The sequence below is a fragment of the Barbus barbus genome, assembly GCF_936440315.1.
Source record: "Barbus barbus genome assembly, chromosome: 48".
NCBI classification, from domain to species: Eukaryota; Metazoa; Chordata; class Actinopteri; order Cypriniformes; family Cyprinidae; genus Barbus; species Barbus barbus.
Genome location: NC_136726.1, coordinates 10,483,542 through 10,505,542, shown reverse-complemented (window position 1 = coordinate 10,505,542; position 22,001 = coordinate 10,483,542). Strand labels below are relative to the sequence as shown.

The window sequence follows — 22,001 nt, the reverse complement described above, 5'->3', positions numbered from 1 at the left end:
GAAGCTGCTCATTTGCACATAAATGACTAAAGGTTTTTATAATGAGCAGAGTTTTTGGAGCATTGTTATGTTGTATAGATTGATTGCAGGGGAGGGTGGTGTAAGATGTGTCACACCCTTAATCTAGCAAATTGTGGGTAATGTTTGTCACTTTTTAGAAAAATAATAGTCAATTGATTAACTAATTAATCACACATTTAACCCCACCTAAAGTTTTTAAATACACTTTTTATATAACATTTACTTAAAAAAATTACTTCTATACATAAACCTATTATAATAAATGTCAAAACTGTGCCCTTCAGCAAGTAGAAAATATACGGAAACTTAATAAAGTTATCAAACACTAAATTCTAGATCAAATATAGCTGAATCCTTAAAGCTACAAAAGATTGATTTCCTCTTTTTTCTTTTGTTCTTTGATTAACTGACATCACAGCAGCTGGTTATTAAGTTATATGGCTGCTATTACTTTAAGAGCTGCCGCTGATGAACGTCACATGGAACTGATGTGCATGCTCGTAGATTCATTATGAAATGATACAGGCGACAGGCAGAGCACACCACCGCATTTGTGCGTGCACCTGAAGAGCACATGCTACGAGCACAGTTAATGCATTCATTTAAATCATTAAAAAATAACAAAAAATGCTTAGAAATAATGATATTAAAAATATAGAAATATAAAGAGAAATTATTATAAATAACAACATTTATTTTAAATAATAATAATTATCTAAGTTGTAAATTGTTGCTAAAGGGGTCCAAAATATATTATATAAAATGTATTATATTCAAATATTCTGAAAATTACACCTTTTCCTGGCTGGTTTATAAAAAAGCAAATAAAACAAGACCTTGAAAAAGGTTTGTGAAATGAACCCTTTTCACATTTTAGAAATACATAATACACACACAGTTATAATGTAACTTATTATATATTCAGTTATAGTGGTGAACATAAACTACAACAAATATATATTTTTTGTAATAATAATATTACTTTTTTTTATTTGTCTGACTTTCCAAAAGAGGAAAAAATGTTGAGAGATTAAGATAGTGGGAAGAGAGAACGATGAAAGAAATTTACCGTCAGCCATTGTATTAAAATAGTTTATAATTAACTACTATTCTGTAATTTAACGCCAAGGCGATAAAACACAATGTATAGTCTTATAAACGTACGTTGTTGTTTTTTTAAACAATTTTTAATTAAAACCACAATCTTTTCAGTTGATTGCATACAGCCTGAAATATAATTACTTTACCTCTCATCTCTCCATTCATTTGACAGAGGACAACATACCATATGTGAAAAGTGGCACAGCTTACCCCACTCTCCTGTACATGTAAATGCACTCAATGTAATTAAAGCACTTAGAAGGAAACGGGGGTCTGACAGAGAGAGAGAGAGATTCATGTCTCCTCAGGCATCATTAAGTGTAATTCCCATCTCTCTGTTCTTCATCATTAACACTAGCCTTTTTACTCTCAAGGGTGTTTGAGCTCATTTGAAACCATTTAACAATGATGAAACTCATTTGAGCATTTAGTGTCAATGTCACAACTATTTTTTTTTTGTCATGTGCACACACTCAAAACTGTAAAAAGCACACACAACTGAAACGAATCCCTGTCTGAAATCAGGAAAATGAGAGATTTAATTTGTAATATGCTACAGTGTTATCTGCTACCTACGACTCTCATTTAATTGCTCTAAGGCTTAACATTGAATTCAGAACCAAATCAAATAATGGAATTGTTAAGAGCAGTTTCAAAAAGTCAAGGTAACATTGAGATTTTTGTGCAACAATTTTAATTGTCCCAAATAAAACCACATTATTTAGGATATTTGAATTTGATCTCATTCGGCTAAGAAAGTCATCACATTTTAGTCTCTAATTGTTTGGATGAAATGTAATTCCTTTTTTTATTGCTCAATGAGCATTTTTAATTTATGTGTCTAATTTTTCAGAAATATTTCACATGTACTTCACGAACAATTATTAGATATCCTCCTGATAATGACACTGTGCCATGATGAACCAGAGAAATTATTATTATTTTTAAGTCATTGTTCACTTAAAAAAAAAAAAAAAAAAAAAATCACCAAGACTGCAATTATTTAAATACAGTAAAAACGGTAAAATGTGAAATATTATTACAATTTAAAATAACAGTTTTTTTATTTGAATATATTTTAAAATGTAATTAATTTCTGTGATCAAAGTTGATTTTTCAGCATCATTACTCCAGCCTTCAGAAATCATTCTAATATGCTGATTTGATGATCAAGAAACATTTCTTATTACTATCAATGCTAAAAACAATTGTGCTGCTTAATATTTCTTTATTATTAATGATTCTTTGATGAATATAAAGTTCAAGAGAACAGCATTTATTTGAAATCAAATCTTTATGACTTATAAATGTAATAATAAATGTTATTATAAATGTCTTTACTGTCACTTTTAATTAATTTAATGCATCCTTGCTGAATAAAAGTATTAATTAAACCAAGTAGTAGTAATTATTATATGGCTATTATATTGTTTCAGAAGTGCTTGTATTATTTTTATGATACTTTTCTGTCAAGTTTGAGTGATTTTGATAGTTTTTTTTTTATGTAAAAGAGCAGCGTGAGCATTCTGCTAAATCTCTCAGTCAATCAGGAGTTTGAAACAACATAAAGGTTGAGAAAATGACTAAATATTCATTTCTGAGTGAATTATTCCTTTAAATCTGCCAATTTTACCCCCCCCCCCCCCATTTTCAACATATAGGCTTTGCTCATTCCAATTTTACCTTTAAGAATAAAAGAGATTCATTTAGTGAGAACAGGGCAGAGGAAAGCAATACGACTGGATCTTCTACAAGAAAGTTCATATATGAAACAGTGTGGGAGTTCCCTATATCTTTTTGCCAACTGTCTGTGTTATTAGAGGCTGCCATTTCCATTGTCATGCTCCCTAGATAACCAACCATATCTATTCCAAATCAACTGCTGTTTGAACGAGACAGTAAAGCAAATCTCTTTATCACCGTTGCAAATGTTGCAGTCATGCAAAACAATCTTTGTAACTTCAACTTGGCTCTAGATGCTGTTCTATCAATAGACCAAAAGCTCCTCGCATAATTAACTTCATGCAGTGAAGTACTCAAAACTGTTTCACGGAATATTTCTTGTTGATTACGAGAGATATGTCGGACACTGGGATTTGCAAAATGTCCAGAATTCAGGTGACATGGAGATAATTTACCCTCCAGTGCCAGTAACCGATCACACTGTATTAGCGCGATGACAATAACAGAGCACAGCATGTTAACCTGCTCGCCTAACGAGCATTGTTTTCCAAAGCGATGAGAATATGCGAGCAGAAGTTTGGATAAATGGGAGCAGAAAGAACGACGAAGAAAGGTAAACACTACATACGGTCAGTTCGGAGGAAGTTGTTGAGCAGCTGAAAGAGGGGGAAACTGTCCCAGGAGTCCTGCGGCTGGACGGCCAACGCTGCGTCCATGTCCACCGTGTACAGAGACAGGAAGGTCTCGGCATGCTCCCCCATCGCCTCTGGCCACCAGGAGAAGGCCTGCAAAATACAGACATACACTCTTAAAAATAAAGTTTCTTTATTAGCATCAACGGTTCCACAAAGAACCTTTACTATCCATGGTACTTTTTCATTCTACCAAAGAGTACCACCTTTAGAGTATTTAAATGTCCAACACATTAAGAAAAAATGGTTCTTTTAAGAACGGTTGACTGAAAGGTTCTTTGAGAAACCAAAACCGGTTCTTCTATGGCATCACTGTGAAAGCCCCCTTTTGGAACCTTTATTTTTAAGTGTATTAGGGTGACTCTTCACTTTTGACTTGTTTTGTCTATGTTAAACATTTATCAGGCTATTTTAGTATCACTGATATGTAATTATAGTTTTATTATCATAGTTAGTATTTTTTATTGATTTTATTTTCATATTTCTCTGTTGTCAGAAAATGTCACATGATCCTTCCGAAATCAATCTAATATGCTGATTTGGTGCTCAAGAAACATTTATTATTATCAATGTTGAAAACTATTGAGCGGTTTAATATTTCTGTACAAATGGTGATGCAGAAATTTTAGATGACATTTCGGTAATTTTGTTGCGTGTTTGTCATTTTCATTGGATATTTTTAATTTGTCTGTTTTATTAATTTATTTATTAGTTTGAGCTATTTTAGTACTTCATGTTAAACTAAATGAACTTGAGAAATGCTACATTGGCAACTAGCTGAAATAAAATAAATGTTTATATTGTAATTTATGCATTTAATTATTTTATTACAGTTTGTTGTTTCAATGATTATTTCAAAGTCTAATTTTTCAATGGTTTTAGTTTTAGTTAACGATAAATAACCCTCCCTGGAACAAAGATCTGATCCTGGCCTTGATCAGCCATCGAGCACATTTTGGTAATTATTATTATAATTTTTTCTTTTTCAGTTTTTAGCACAAACCTGGTAAGTCTTTTACTTGTGAAAACAACAAGAGAGACAGCTGTCAATTAACTTTCTATTTAAAAAAATGTTTCTCAATTAAAATTCTCTATTGGGGACCATCAAATTATACATAAACACAAAATGAATTAAAAATATATTTAAGCTTTCACTTTTATTTTTTAAGTGCAAAGAAGAACTTTCCCTGATCGCAATATTGTTATACATTTAGCCTATTATAGAAGGGGAATTGAAACATCTGAGTGGAGAAAATATTAAAAACTATCTATCTATAAAAACTTTTTATAAATGCATTCTTAAAATCATCCTAATGGACAAAGTTTCCCCTTATAAGAACATTAATATGTAAAATACTACAAATATGCTATATATTCTATACATATGCAACACACAATCACAAACAATAATGGCAAAGATTAACAACAGAGAGACAACACTGAGAGCTAAACATGGTACACCATTCTTTGACAACAAAGCACAATAAACCATGGAAATGATGAAACCAAAGCCAGCAGAAGTCAAGCAATACAATGATGCGACCTTGAAAATAAGCACACAAAGATGGAGATAAATACAGAGAGAATGGAAGGTTGTTTTTGCTCCTGCATGCTTGCTTGGCTTTGTAAAGTGCTACTTCTAAACACTACGTATGTATATAGCTGTACAAACCTCTAACTTTAAGTATTATACTTTGATCTTATTAAGCATTACTTGTGCTACATGAAAAAAATCGAATCATACAGCTTCTTGAGGAAAGTTGTGCTAAATGTACTATTTTTCTCAAATGTTTTTATGATTTACTTTGAATCAATTTTTCACTATGAAATTGGTATTACATTTAATAAATTACAAAGAAATGTCAAGTGACATTTTAAATTTCTGACTGTGCAGAATCCATTTGAAATGACTGGATTTAACGTTTTTAAATTTAAATGCAATTTTCCACTAAAGAAGGGATTTTCCATACTTAGGAACCAGAATAAAATAAAAATAATAATGTAAGAAAATACTACTTTAGTCTTTCTACTTCAAAATTTTGTTAAATTCATTTGATGTGTTAATTACTAGCAAACACCATTTTTTCCCCCAGTGAAGTTTATACTATGGTAAACAGATGATTAAGGCCATTTGAAAAAATGGAAATTACATTTGACTATCAATTTCAACCTCTGTTACATAAATACACATCCAAAGTTTTTAAATGTGGAAGGTAACAATCACACACACATCAAATCAAGTCTGTTGCTTCTTAAACTGTTCCACATCTGGAAAAGGGTACCGTACTAGAAAGTAGCAGAATACTGCAACCGAAAAGGCTTAAGTTAAAAAAAGGACAATTAGCCATCCATGTGTCTTTTAAGGTGGACTGTCTGCACAGACCAGAGCACATAAATCCTGCTGAATTCTCCCGAAAAAAGGGAAAAATTCAGCGGCGTCCTCCTACATTGTGTGGAGCTCTTTATTGTCTGCCAGTATGTGCACTGAAGGCCCTTCTGAAAAGATCCAAGTCTATCAATGCATTTCTCTCTTTGCATTCTTCCACAGGCTGATTCCTGGGGACGGCTGCAGCTAACTTAATTGAGAGCATCAAAGAAAGCCTGTCCATGTTGTCTTGTATTCTTTATGCCGGCGCACAAGCCAAGAACTTTCCATCCAAAGCGTTCGCCGTTGAGCAATGAGGATAAAAGTGCAATCAGTCACGGCGAAGAATATGCATTGGAGAGGAGAATGCTGACTTACTAAAGGGTGCTATTGTGTACGGATATTCGTGTGTGTGTGTGTGTGTGTGTGTGTGTGTGTGTAAGTCACTCTTGTCTGACTTGATGTTTTACAGTAGCTGGCCTTGGTTTTTGTACGGTGTATAGCTGACATACAGCAAAACAAATCGTTCACTGCTGTATCGGTTTCAATCTAAAACACTCAAAACCTCTTCCTCATTAAAGTTAAAAAAGATATTTTTAATAACTAGACTAGACTCTTTTTTGTTGCTTCGATGAATGTGTCTGGATTGTTGGCTAGTTGTGAGGTAAACTGTTAAACAACTAGTTAAACTGGAAAATATGTTTCACACATTGCACATCACAGTTATCGACATTGTTTTCTTGAAATGTCCTTTCACGAAGATGCAATAAAAATAAGACAGTGAGTCTCATTCACCAATAATTGTGTAGAAGGGTTTAAATTTATATTGCAGAAAGGTTCTCACACAAACTACATAAATACATTTGTTTCAACGCTATCTCGCGACCAATTCGTACATATTTTACGAGGAGGCTAATTCGGACGACCTCACTTGTACGATTTTGTACGCTTTGTCTAGACCCCAGTGAAGGGTAGGTTTAGGGGCGGGGTTAGGTTTAGGTCGAATAGGTAAAATACGCACGATTTAGCAAAAATCGCATGAATTTGTACGAGTGAGGTCATATTAGCCACCTCATAAAATATGTACGAATTGCCGTGAGATCGGGCTGTTTGTTCTTACTCATGTTATAATATCCACAGTTATTAATTAGCATAATACACAACCAAACCAAACTTCCTAAAAATCTCAGCCTGGATTGCATGTGATTTATTACATTTTTATGCAGAATTGAGTATTATAAATGCAATATAAATATTGCATCACATTAATATAAATAATTTGAAAATATAAAATAACTAAATATCTATACTAAATATAAATAATGCATTAATGCATAAGCTATAAGTATAAACATTATACGTTTTATGTATTCTATATATACTATACTTTTATTTTAACATAAAATATACTATATATTTATTTTAATATAAAATACCTGAATTTCTGAAAAAAAAAAAAAAAAACTATTATACATGCATACATAAACGCATACTACTGTACTGTTAAAAGGTTTGGGGTTAAAAAGATTTAATCAAAAATACAGTAAAAATGTTAAATATTATTGCAATTTAAAATGACTTTTTTTATATATATATAAGCTGAATTTTCAGCATCATTAGCCTACTCCAGTCTTCAGAGTCACACGATCCTTCAGAAATCATTCTAAGATGCTGATTTACTGCCCAAGAAACATTTCTTATTATTATCAATGTTGAAAACAATTGTGCTGCTTAATATTTCTGTGGAAACCATGTTACATTTTTTTCATGTTAAAGTTTATTTGAAATAGACATATTTTGTAACATTGTAATTTGTCTTTACTGTCACTTTTGATTAATTTAATGCATCATTGCTGAAATAAAGTATTAAAAATATTCATTTCAATAAAAAATAAAAAATCTTACATCCACATGCAATCTGTATATCCAATCTGCTTGTAAAATCATAACTGATCAAATAAACGGGGCTGTCCAAAGAAAAGCTGCTGTGTATTTCTTGCAAATGACAGCACAACACAACACAACATGAGAGTGAAATATAAGATTCTTACCTCTCTTCCCTAATGCATTTATAAACAGAGGAAGAGAGAATGAGAGAGAAATATCAGATAAATAAACATTATGTTTTCTTGCTTTCACTGTACATAGTGTGAAAATAATTTCACTAATGTAGATCTGAGCGCACCAAGCACACACACCCTGATGTTTCCTTAGTGACAGCATGTGGGACATTTGTCTTGTTAGGCACAAGCGTTATGGCATCATTGTCTCTGTTGTCTGTGACAGCTGTTGGAAGCTTGAGGACTAAAAATAGCCAGTGTCTCGCGAGCAGATGTCTACATTCACATTTTTATTTAACAAAATGATCACATCTCTATCATCGAAGCCTGAGCACCTAGGATTGATCAGTTTCCTTCGATCTTGTATTTTTTGAATGTTGATGTGAGAGCGTTAGCGGGCGCTGGCCCTGGCCCTGGCCCTGTGCAGATGGGCCGTGGGCGTTGTTTTCCTGCGCCGCTACTATGAGCTGGCATTGGACGGGTAAGCTGTCACTCGCTAACAGCTGTTATGGCAACGTGGCGAAGTAAATGGACAGCGAGACGGTAAATGATCACGAGTCTGCTCTGAAATGATCATGCAATACCTTCTGGAGCAACATGCAACGCCAAAAGGCCTGATGATAAACAAAGATTGATTCTCTGTCTACGTGACTGAAGGCTTCTTTGAACATATGTTGTAAAGAGACGTCACAAGATCAATGCAGCTAGTGTGGAATATAGAAACAAGGAAGAAAAAGCATAAAGACTAAATGAAGGCTTTCTGAGGAGGAAATAGTTGAGACAACGCCACCGTAAACCAGTCTTTATGAAGAGATGTTCTGTGGGTTCTACCTCAGAGTGATGCTCGTCGTTCTGTTGTAACACTTCCATGCACAGCTCTCCTAGTCTGATCATGTCCTCCAGCCTTTTCTCTGGAGACGCCTGACTGCTGTCTGCTGAAATACAGGCATCACAACATTCTCACTAGTTGTCAACCACTCCATGTTTACAGGTTAAGATAAAAAAAGCAAACAAAAGGGCTCAACAATAAGGACTTTCTCAGCTACACTTAAAAAAACGATTTTGACAAACTATCACAATTTTAAGTTTACGTTTAAAACTTGCTATCAGTTAAAGAGGTCATGACATGATAGGGGTGGGCGATATGGAAAAATATCATATTGCGATTTCTTTTTTTTTAATTTTTTTATAATGATTCACGATTTTATCATGATTCATTGTCATGTTTTTTTTTTACTTTGCAAGTTGTCTGAGCATTACAGCCAAACTAATTTGCCTATTATAAAGACAAAGCCTTTCAAGGTAACAAAATAAAAAAAGCAGATATTTAGGCCAAAGTGGGTAAAGATAAAAAATTTTGTCATTATTTTTTCTTTGTTATTAAAAATAAGAACAAAGATAAACATTACAGCTACTCATAATATACAAATAAAACAAACAGTGCTTTATTTTCTGGAACAATAGATGTATTTACCAGGAGCATTTAATAAATTCAATGAACAAATACAATTTGTTTTATAATATAAAAATAAAACACTATATAGACTGATACCTAAAGCAACTGTATTAAAGTTCTTCAGTCAAGAATAGTAAGTGATTTTTCTTTTTGCGTTTTGTTGTTTTATCATCGCTAAAGGAATAGTTCACCCAAAAATAAAAATTCTGTCATCTGTCACCAAACAGTTGCGGGTCCACGGTGACTATCAAATTGAATCTGGACCAGCATCTGTTTGGTTACCCACATTCTTCAAAATATCTTCTTTTGTGTTCAGAACAAAAAAGAAATTAATTCAGGTTTGGGACAACATGTGAGTGAGTAAATAATGACAGAAATTAAATCTTAGGATAAACTATCCCTTTAATGACAGTCGGCTGCATGTTTTTTAGGCTACTGTCTCTTTAAGACCTGCACACATCTAGTATACAGGCATGCATCCGTTTTTCTCTCAGCTGTTTACTTTCATAACGGTTTACCTTTTAGACATACCAATTGAGTCTATATGTAAACCTTGTGTGTTTTGACAGTATTAGTGCAATAGATAACCTAGTCCAGTAATCATGAGCTATTTGACAGGCTTTTTATTTCGCATGCTTCGGGTGTACGCGGCGCTCAGAAAAAGCACACGTCAGACTAGCGCGCGAATTAAACATTTAACCGGCAAAGCTTTAAAGCACATGCAAGTAATGTACTTTAATGTACTTTTGTGATGTGAATGCATGTGGCATTGTACAGTATATTGATATGGCGGCGCCAGAACTGCAGCTGATAGAATGTGTGCTGTAGCACGATACTACGATATTTCTTCAAAAGTAGATCGTGGAGACATTTTTATCGTCCACGATCAAAAATCATCATATCGCACACCCCTATGACATGAGAAACCAAATTTCCCTGATCTTTTGGTACAGAATAGGTCTTTGTATGCTTAATACATCTTGCAAGTTTCATAACTTAAAATGTCTTCATTATCAATAAAAAAAGCATTTATGTAATAACTCTCAGAAAACAGCTCGTTAGATCCTATGGGACAAGGTGAGGTCAGTTAGCCCCTGTCGCTTGCATAAACACCTCCCCCAGAGCGTCACATCCACATAGGCCCCGCCCATTGGTGTTCAGTCACTAACGGCTGACACTTGATCACGCTGAATCTGAGTGTCGTGACGCATCAAAAACAAATAAAAGTTACAATAACTGCCGCTATCTTGTTTACACTGGATAAAGTATAAAGATTTGTGTTCAAGTCTCGAGTCTGTTTTCAGGACAAGTGGAGTGAAAAAACATTCGCTTTGACGTGTTTGGTTTGAACAGCTCGTTCGCATCTTTGTACAGATATTAGAAGGATCCCAGCGTAATGAACAAGTGGATTGTTTTTTTTAATGGCATCTCGGATCGTGTCAGAGGATTGTTCGAAGCTTTTTGTTTTGTAAACGAGGTACAGTGTCATGGAGAGTTCACAAAGAAACATTTTTTGAAAGATGAAGCAGTTCTAGATCTGACTGCATCAACTGTAAGTAATTGATTTGATATTGCTTTGTCTAGAAAGCTTTATTTTGATTATGTTGTCACAACACTCAAAACATGCAATAGTGAGGGGGCGTTGATACGGTTTCCTATATGCAATGATAATAATAACGGTCTAGGATAACTGAGAAGCCTTAAAGGAGCCGCCCTTAAAAACAGCCTGTTTCTGAGTTCAGAATGAGGGTTGAAAATAAACATTTCCCACATATTTATTTGTTTGTTTTTTTGTGCAAAAAAACTTCATTTGCATTATAAGTAAACCTCAAGGAACATATTCAAATAATAGAAAAAAAGACAACTGCACATTTCAAGTTGAGTAAACTTCACATTTTGAGGCAGCATGTACACTTAAGTTCAATCATAAAATGTATATATATATATATATATATATATATATATATATATATATATATATTCACACATTTTATTGTAATATTTTACTGTAATATATTGTAATACAACTGTATTGTAATATACATTTTATTGTAATATATAGCAATATTGTACTGTAATATATTATAATTCAATTGTAATATTGTATTATTAATATATTTAATTTGTATATATATACACATATATTCAATATGTAATTTATTGCTGTGATGTGGAATAAATGTCAGAAACATTTAATAATATTTAAAATACACTGCTCAATTTTTTTTTAAAGGAACACTTTTTAATCAGAGTATAACATCAAGTCAATTAATCTCCTGGGATATTGATCTGGTCAGTTAAGAAGCAGAAGGGGTTGTTAATCAGTTTAAGCTGCTTTGGTGTTAATGAACAACAGGTGCACTAGATAGTCAACAATGAGACAAATCCAAAAACAGGAATGGTTTTACAGGTGGAGGCCACTGACATTTTTTTTCCCTACTCATCTTTTCTGACTGTTTTTCACTAGTCTTGCATTTGGCTAGAGTCAGTGTCACTACTGGTAGCATGAGGTGATATCTGGACCCTGCAGAGGTTGCACAGGCAGTCCAACTCCTTCAGGATGGCACATCAATAAAGTACGTGTTATTGACAGAAGGTTTGCTGTGTCTCCCAGCACAGTCTCAAGAGCATGGAGGAGTTTCCAGGAGACAGGTAGTTACTCTAGCAGAGCTGGCCAGGGCCGTAGAAGGTCCTTAACCCATCATCAGGACCAGTATCTGCTCCTTTGTGCAAGGAGGAACAGGATGAGCACTGCCACAGCCCTACAAAATGACCTCCAGCAGGCTACTGGTGTGAATGTCTCTGACCATACAATCAGAAACAGACTTCATGAGGGTGGCCTGAGGGCCCGACGTCCTCTAGTGGGCCCTGTGCTCACTTCCCGGCACCGTGGAGCTCGATTGGCGTTTGCTATTGAACACCAGAATTGGCAGGTCTGCCACTGGCGCCCTGTGCTTTTCACAGATGAGAGCAGGTTCACCCTGAGCACATGTGACAGACGTGAAAGGGTCTGGAGAATCCGTGGAGAATGTTATGCTGCCTGTATTCGATGCTGCCGGTAACATCGTTCAGGATGACCAGCTTTGGTGGTGGGTCAGTGATGGTCTGGGAAGGCATATCCATGGAAGGATGCACAGACCTCTACAGGCTAGACAATGGCACCCTGACTGCCATTAGGTATCGGGATGAAATCCTTGGAGCCATTGTCAGACCCTATGCTGGTGCAGTGGGTCCTGGGTTCCTGCCGGTGCACGACAATGCCCGGCCTCATGTGGCGAGAGTATGCAGGCAGTTCCTGGAGGATGAAGGAATTGATACCACTGAATGGCCCCCATGCTCGCCTAGCCTAAATCCAATAGAACACCTCTGGGACATTATGTTTCGGTCCATCCGACGCTGCCAGGTTGCACCTCAGACTGTCCAGGAGCTCAGTGATGCCCTGGTCCAGATCTGGGAGGAAATACCCCAGGACACCATCCGTCGTCTCATTAGAAGCATGCCCCAACGTTGAAAGGCATGCATACAAGAACATGGGGGCCATACAAACTACTGAATGCCATTTTAAGTTGCTGCAATGAAATTTCAGCAAAATGGACTAGCCTGCTGCATCATTTTTTAACATTGATTTTCAGGGTGTCTTAGAGCACTCTGTAGGTTGATAATTTTCATTTCCATCAAACGATGTGGCATCCTTTCATTCCTAATACATTACCCAGTCCATATCAGTATAGATATCCAGTCTGATATTTTCCACATTGAGATCTGATGTGTTTTCAAAGTGTTCCTTTATTTTGTTGAGCAGTGTATTTATTATAATATAACATTTTAAATTAAAAATGTAATAATTTGAGTTAAACTTGAGTTAAAAAATGTATTATATTCTTTGATGAATATAAATGTCAAAAGAACAGCATTTTTATAAAATACAAATCTTTTGTAGCATTATACATTTCATTTTTTTGCAGTGACTTTTAATATATTTATTGCATCCTTGCTGAATAAAATAATTTCTTTTGAACATTAGTGTACGTTTTTGTGCTGGAGCCACTGAAAACACTGGCAGGTGTTCTGACTTTTCATATCTAAACAATTGGCGCGACAGGGCCAGCCAAAAAAAATAAAAATCCTTACTGTTGAGCCCTGAAAAGTATTTAGTGAGAAACCTTCGATCTGGGCGTATTCAGTAAGCTGGGAGTAATTGATGAGCGCGGCTTTTTCCAGGCACTTCTGAACTATCTTGCGCATCTCCTCAGGTGGGACCGGCGTGGTGATGTCTTTCATCAGAACCTACAAAATTACTTCCTTATTACACTTTAAGTTATTCTCTCACAAGCTACTACACACAAGACACTGATATAAGATGCAAAGCATGCACAGTTAATTGGCAGACACTCACCCTTTCTAGAAGAGAGAGCGTGGCTTTAAGAGCCCCCTCCGGTCGCCCGAAGGGGAAACAGTACCTACGGGCAAGAAGACAAAGGTACAACTCGAGTGGTAATTAACTGACTGCTTACAAAGAATACCGAGCACAAACTGAAGGAGTCAGTCACAGACTGCTGTTTCTCAGCTATCATGGGACAATAATTACATCTCTTAAATAGAGATGTTTTCCAAAGCCTGTTGAGGAGGGACAGGTGTCAGCGTGCATATGGACAATGCCAGGCGGGATGAATGAAGGCCAAAGGGAAATGCTTCTTATGGAGGCCTCACACCACAGGTGTGAAAGTGTCCCCCTGAACGGCCCTCAGTGTGTTTTTTTCATGTGTACGGGGCAGGAGGCACACTTACCAAGTGACTCAACAAGCTCTATTCAGCTTGGGTTGGGCACCGCGCTTAATCCCCGGCACGCCCCGCACCGGCCTTGCCCATTTGCATAATCCAAGATGTTGTTCGTAGCTTTTGTTTGAGTGGTTTTAGCTGGTTATTAGGTGTCGCTGCAACCGCAAGACTAAAACCCTCTTTACTAGTGTTTCCAGTGCTTTACAGGAGGGCCAGCGGGAGGTCGGTTCAAAACAAGGACCCATGAGGAGGGGGTGTGGTAAATGAATAAACGGTAAACCGGAATATTATACAGGGGTTATCAACTGATTTGGCTTCAGGAACCAGTTATTACATTGTTATTACAAGATTGATGGTTTAAAAATGCTTAAAGGAATAGTTCACCCACAAATGAGCATCTGCTGAAAATGTACTATTCAAGATGTAGATGCAATTGGTTATCAGAACAGATTTGGAAAATTTAACATTGCATCAGTTGCTCACTAATACAATGAATGGGTGCCGTCAGAATGAGAGTCCAAACAGCTGATAAAAGCATCACAATAATCCAGAAGTAATCTACACCACTCCAGCCCATCACTTGACATCTTGTGAAATGAAAATCTGCAATGTTTGTAAGAAACAAATCCATCATGGTGTTTTAACTCTAAACCAGTGGTCGGCAACACGCGCCCGCAGCCAGATTATTTTGATAGTGGCTGGTTCTGAAATAGATTTGTCATGACAGCAACAGTTACTCACAATCAGAGTATGTGAACGGAGCGGAGCACAGAGTGGAGCGGTGTGAATTTGAATGGAGAGAGGAATCGGAGCGTCTTGGTTTTCATTCAATATTATGGATAGAGGACTCATTTTAGCCAGAAACAGATGTTTGAAGTAAACATGTCTTTATGATGGTCTTCTTTATTATAAACATGCAGTTTTTCGCTTCACAAGGCGTAAACTGATGGACTGGAGTGGTGTGGATAACTTGTGATGTTTTTATCACCTTTTATCTCATTCTGACGGCACCCATTCACTGCAGAGGATCCATTGGTGAGCAAGTGATTGAATACTAAATTTCTCCAAATCCGTTTACATGAAGAAACAAACTCATCTGCATCTTGGATGGTCCAAGGGTAAATAAGTTTTCAGCAAAGTTTCATTTTTGGGTGAACTATTTCTAATAATATTATCAAATTGACTTCAGTAACACTACTGGATGAGAACTTAAACTGAACTGAGCTGGATAATGACAACTGTCTGTCAACAAGCTGCTATTAAATCATCTATATTGTATAAAACTCTACAATGTGACTTGACTTGATTATATAGTTAGCTATTATTTGTATTTTTACATCAATTTTTCCATTGTTATTCCTCTGTTTCAGGACAGAAGTGGATGTGGGAGCTTGTTCTACCTGAAATGTGTGATCTGCTTCTCCAGTAAAGTCAGCAGTCTGCTCCTGATCTCCTCAAACCCCTCCTTCTCCTGTTCTGTCACTGTGCCCATGCCGTCCGGTCTGCCAAAACAACAAGGAAACATTCAATGTTCTTCTTAATTCATTACAACACCTGTTCATTAATTCCAACCGCCCTTCAATCCTGTGCTTGAACTTCATAATCAAAAGGATTTCTCAAAGAAAATTGTCAAGTTTCACAAATATTTCAGCAGAACTGAACAATCATTCGACTCACATTGAAGGGTTTCACAATCCAAAACCCTTAAATAAAAGAATATAAAAATAAATGTATCCTTTGTGAATCTAAAAGATGCAAAGCAATTGGAATTAACTTAAATTAACTATTATTTTTTATTCATATGTAAATCAATTTATTTGATAAAAAGGACACTTGGGAGACTCCAAAAGGACACCAAAGAACCAAATGATACAAGGAGTTCATATAACTGATACATTTGTGCACACTGACTAAACACAGCAACATACACAAAACAGTATACTGAACGTGTGCGGAAACAATGTGAATGCACTGAAATGCGTCTGTGCATGAATACAACATATGGTTTGTGCATCAAGAGCGCTCAAACACAGCCTGCTTCCCAATGTGCAACCTATCCATCCTAAAGCCTATGTGATATTAGTCATTTTCAATACTATTTAGGGCAGATAGGGTGGATAGTATGCACATTGGGATGCAGGGACGGTGTATCAGACTCACGCGTGCTTACGACTCTTGTATGTCACCACAATCGTCTTTACCTTGATTGCAATCTTCAATCCTCGACCATCAAAACTCAAATATCAAAAGAAGCTTGTTTGCTTTATCCAGCCGAGAAAAATAGTTTGCCTATCATACAGTGGTGGGATGTTTTGACGTTACGCTCAGTCTGTATTTCACAGCTCTCGCACTCTTCAGAAACAATCACAGCTTGTGTTTTAAAGCGAAACACACTGGAATTAATCATTCACTATCTATTCTCTCCGCCATCTCTTATGGGGGAAGTCGTGGCCTAATGGTTAGAGAGTCGGACTCGTAATCCAAAGGTTGCGGGATCGAGTCTCGGGCCGGCAGGAATTGTAGGTGGGGGGAGTGAATGTCCAGCGCTCTCTCCACCCTCAATACCACGACTGAGGTGCCCTTGAGCAAGGCACCGAACCCCCAACTGCTCCCCGGGCGCCGCAGCATAAATGGCTGCCCACTGCTCCGGGTGTGTGTTCACGGTGTGTGTGTGTTCACTGCTGTGTGTGTGCACGTTGGATGGGTTAAATGCAGAGCACGAATTCCGAGTATGGGTCACCATACTTAGCCGTATGTCACTTCACTTTCACTTTATGTAATCAGTCTGGTTTTCTTTACATTAGCCCTGTTTGGACTGATTGCTTGAATGGATTCGCTTGCTGGATCACTGGACTTTTCACTAGTCTTGCATTGCATAAACTTTCCCGAGTTGAGCGTCTTAAAATTATATGATTGCAAACAGAGAAGCGAACTCGGGGGAAAAAAGGTTTAGAATAGAAATTGTGTTTCAGTAATTTTGTGTTAATTGCTTTAAATTATTTGAACGCGTTAAGGGTTTTGAATTAATCGCATGCGTTAACGTATATATATATATATATATATATATATATATATATATATATATATATATATATATATATATATATATATATATATATATATATATAAATAATATTCATAGTAAAATAATATGAACCTTTAAAAAACCTTATTTGAATAATGTCTAATCTCTTTAATATTATTTTATTTTTATTTAAAATAAAACTATTGTTTCAGATATAAGATTATCAAGCTGTTTATTCAAAATACAATACAGATTATTCAACCAAATAAAGATTATAAAATGAAGTTATTTAACAACTAATAAAATAGAATAATATTGAATAGAATAAAATAAAATCTAATCATTTAAAAAAATGGAATAAATGATTTAATTTTGACTGAACCTATAATTTCTAATCTTCTAAATATGTTACAATCAATTTATTTTGAATGCAATTATTTGAATAATTTACAGTCTCAAATATATATTTTAATTTAATATTTAATGTAATTTTTGAGATGTTTAACATCAGAAGCTATTAAAAATGGTAAAATCTTGTGATTTCTTAAGGATCATGTGACTGGCGGAATAATGCTAAAGAATTCAGCTTTGAAATCACAGGAATAGATTGCATTTTTAAATATATTCAAATAGAAAAGTTATTTGAAATAGTCTCTTCAAAAAAATTCTTCATTAATATTTGTTTGAATAATGTTGAAGTGTTAAATGTTAATGTTTATTCAAAATAATATAAAGAAATTATTCAACTAATTAAATAAAACCAAATAATGTTGAAAAAATTTATGGACTTTTTCATTCTAATCTTCTAAATATGTAATATTTATTTTGAATGCAATTATTTTATCTACCTACCTACATACCTACAAAATAAAATGGTCACAGATTTAAACTAAATAGCTTCTCTCAATACCACATAACTACAACAATCAAATGTAGCCAGCATATGTTCAAGCCCTAAGCTTTGCACAATTGCACTTTAAGAGCTAAAGTAATCATTCTAATGTTCGTTGTAACCGTCGACAATGGGCAGTTTAGTTAAAAGCCATTGTGCCTCGCTATCCAAACCCTGCACACTTTCTGAATGGCACAGCTCAGCGCTGTAAGGAGAGCTTTCCATACACGCAGAGGTAAAGGCAACTTGTAAACCTGTCTGTTCCTCAAATCCCTCTCTCCATTAAATGAAATCCGCCTTTTCTTTTTGACAAGGGCCAGCTAATCCTGAGAGAGCACAAAGAAGGGGTGTGAAGAGCAGCAGAAGACGTGTATGTATGTGCGAGCAGGGGGGAGAGAGAGAGAGAGAGCGAGAGAGAGAGAGATCAGCGCCTGCAAATGAAAAGAAAAAATCTCCTTTTTGCATTATGGTAAAGGCTAAGGAGTGTATAAACTCAACATCAACCCTTTAATCTCAGTGTCTTTGTCTGCCGTTCTGTGTAGGCTCATTAGTTCTGAAGGAAGGTCTCTTAGTTTAACTGCTTCTAACAAGAGGCCTGGGAATTGAACTGTTAGCACAAGGGAGAATCGCTCTATAGCGTCGAGTCCATCCACGTTTGTGGCTCCCAGTACATCAGCAAACCTACGACTAGCAAAGCCTTACGACTTTAGTCAGTAATTAAGTCTCTCACAATTCACACATCCTCCCCATTGACTTGACTAATGCTAAACGAACCCTTCAAACCTTGAAACACATCCAATTCTATCTTACGTAACACTGCATTATTAGTGGTGTCTGCTAAGGAAGGCATCACTTTTGCTATCATTATTCAGGGATTTGCAGTAAGGACGGCCTGTTGGCAAGGGGCCGGTGTGAGAGAGTTTGGGGCCAGATGTTTGAACGTCATTGAATGTTACATTTGTTGATCATGTGCATGTGGTTTTATGACTTTAAAAACAAAAACATTTACTTTTCGGTGACATTTGGTTGTAAATTCTGCTTCTTAAACAGTTGACAATGAAAAACAAAACAAAAACACATGTTTTGCTAAAATTATAATACCTGTATAATTTCCAGCTATTCTTAAAAAAACCCAGATAGTACAGAGCTATTTGATGAAAAAATATAATGTTCATTTATAAATGAAATTAACATAGCATATATATATATATATATATATATATATATATATATATATACATACACACACACCCTGGACCACAAAACCAGTCATAAGGGTCAATTTTTCAAAATTGAGATTTGAATAAATAAGCTTTCCACTGATGTATGGTTTGTTATGATAGGACAATATTTGTCTGAGATACAACTATTTGAAAATCTGGAATCTGAGGGTGCAAAAAAATCTAAATATTGAGAAAATCGCCTTTAAAATTATCAAAATGAAGTTCTTAGCAATGCATATTACTAATCAAAAATTAAGTTTTGATATATTTACAGTAGGAAATTTACAAAATATCTTCATGGAACATGATCTTTACTTAACATCCTAATGATTTTTGGCATAAAAGAAAAATCTATAATTTTGACCCATACAATGTATTTTTGGCTATTGCTACAAATATACCCCAGCGACTTAAGACTGGTTTTGTGGTCCAGGGTCACACGCACATATGTGTTAATTGATATATATATATATATATATATATATATATATATATATATATATATAACCATAATATTGCAATATTATATTGCAAATTGTCTATGCACAAAAAACTAAGATTTGATTAAATAACATTTAAAACATAATAAATAATATAAAATGTATTAAAATAAAATATGACATTATAAATAATAATAATAACAATTATTGGTGGTGGTAGTATATTATTATACTAGTATATATTACTATTATTATTTACTACTACTACCACCAATAATTGTTATATTATGACATATATAAAATAGTAAAATAAAAAATGAATCTAAAAATATCATTTAAAAAGATTTTTAATATATAAATATATTTTAATATATAACATTTAAAATCTGAAAGTAAATATTAAACTTAAAATCAATTATTTTATATTGTCTGTAAATTATTTTTATTGCAAAAGTAAATTAATTTTAGTAAACAAGTATAATGAATACATTTGTGTGTGATGTATAAAGTATAATGAAAAATAGAAGAAATATTCAAATAAACTTCAAAAGAAACGCAAAAAACTTAAAATAAAACGTTTTGAAAATAAAAAATTGTTTTGAAAAATATAAACACTTATAATTTAGTAAAAAAAAAAAAATTAAATACTTGAAAATAAACAATTAAAATAACTTGAAAGTAAATAATAAAGAAAATAAACTTAAATAATAATAATAAATTAACCAAAAAAAGAAAAAAAAAGAAAAAGAATTGGGCTCGTAATCAACTACCTAGCTTTCGGACAGGCAAACACATTTCCTACAGAAAAAGTACACATGTAGTTGTGCTTGTCATTCACATTGTTTCAATAAGTTGCTTTGGTATGAATGTGTCTGCAAAACCATAAACAAAATGCAAAACCAGTCAAACAGTAAGTACACACTCCCAACAAGCTCTAAGATACTTCAATTCAAAGTGGAGGAACTGAAATGTGCAGAAAAATCTCATAAAGCGTGGTTTCCTCCACCTCACACAGCACTGGCCCGGTGGGAACGGGTAAAGTGTGGCGGCCTGTTGGGGGTCCGACTTATTGTTTGCGCCTGATGAAGCAAGCATGTTTGAGACGAGTGAAACGCTGACCCGTCCGGGGCCAGTCAACGAGGGTTAAACAGTGGCGGGAGTCTCGGGAAAGTCTGGCCGTGCCCAAGTCTGTCCAGGAAGATGGTGGTGAGGTTCAGAGCTGTGCGTTTGCAAGGGGAACGACGCGTTCCATCCTCTATGACAGATGGGGTTGGTGTGTATCCGATCATATCAAGACCTCAAGGACGAGACAGAAGTGACAATCCAAAGGGTGCCGCTCCGGATGTATGTCATGTTTACAGTGAGTAAGTGAGTGTGCAGACTGGTAAATACTCTTGTCATGAGGGGCGGCCAAGCATGATGGACAGGCGAGAGACTGACAGGTGAGAAAGAGGTTCACTCGCTGTCAGTCCGTCCTGGTCAGTTCATCTCACACATGAAGCCGCACCTGTCCGTTTCCTCTCGCATACTTGCTTCTCAGTCTCAAGCCTCGTCGAGCTCAGGATTCAACTGTCAGTCAAACGCAGGCGACGCTGACTGAAATGTGCCACGAGGATGTCTGCACTGACAAACATGTCTGAAAGAAGTCTCCATTCACACACACTTCACCGTATATAAACTGCTCCATCGTCACCTAAAACATAACTCTGAATGCTAGAAAAACATTTACAGAAACAAATTTTTATATTATTATAATGTATTATTTTATTATTATTATTATATTAATTACATGTTTTTATTGTGTGTGTGTGTGTGTGTGTGTGTGTGTGTGTGTGTGTGTGTGTGTGTGTATATATATATATATATATATATATATATATATATATATATATATATATATATATATATATATATATATATATATATATATATAAATAAATTAAAATATACATATACACACACACAGCCGCTCAAACGTTTGGGATCAGTAAGATTTTTAATGTCTTTTAAAGAAGTTTCTTCTGCTCATCAAGGCTGTATGTATTTGATCAAAAATACAGAAAAAAACGGTTATTTTGTGAAATATTATTGCAATTTAAAATAACAGTTTTCTATTTTAATATACTTTAAAATAGAATTTATTTCTGTGACTCAGTGCTGAATTTTCAGCATCATTGCTCCAGTCTTCAGTGTCACATGATCCTTCAGAAATCATTCTAATATGCTGATTTATAATCAATGTTGGGAACCGCTGTGCTGCTTCA

At 35.1% G+C, this 22,001-nt stretch overlaps 1 protein-coding gene across 3 annotated transcripts in view; it reads right to left on the bottom strand.

The window, feature by feature from the left end:
- The window catches only part of cadps2 (Ca++-dependent secretion activator 2), a 150,956-nt gene that overhangs the window by 20,837 nt on the left and 108,118 nt on the right, over positions 1 to 22,001 (bottom strand). For 2 of the 3 annotated variants that reach the window (XR_013783952.1, XM_079411890.1), the window contains exons 14-18: positions 15,558 to 15,659; positions 13,775 to 13,838; positions 13,542 to 13,665; positions 8,754 to 8,857; positions 3,434 to 3,590 (exon numbers count right to left, since the gene is read on the bottom strand). Coding sequence is in view for 1 of the 3 variants with exons in the window: in XM_079411890.1 (XP_079268016.1) it covers positions 3,434 to 3,590; positions 8,754 to 8,857; positions 13,542 to 13,665; positions 13,775 to 13,838; positions 15,558 to 15,659 (551 nt within the window). In the remaining 2 variants the exon portion in view is untranslated. The remainder of the gene's footprint in view (positions 1 to 3,433; positions 3,591 to 8,753; positions 8,858 to 13,541; positions 13,666 to 13,774; positions 13,839 to 15,557; positions 15,660 to 22,001) is intronic. The other variant, XR_013783953.1, reaches the window with a different exon arrangement.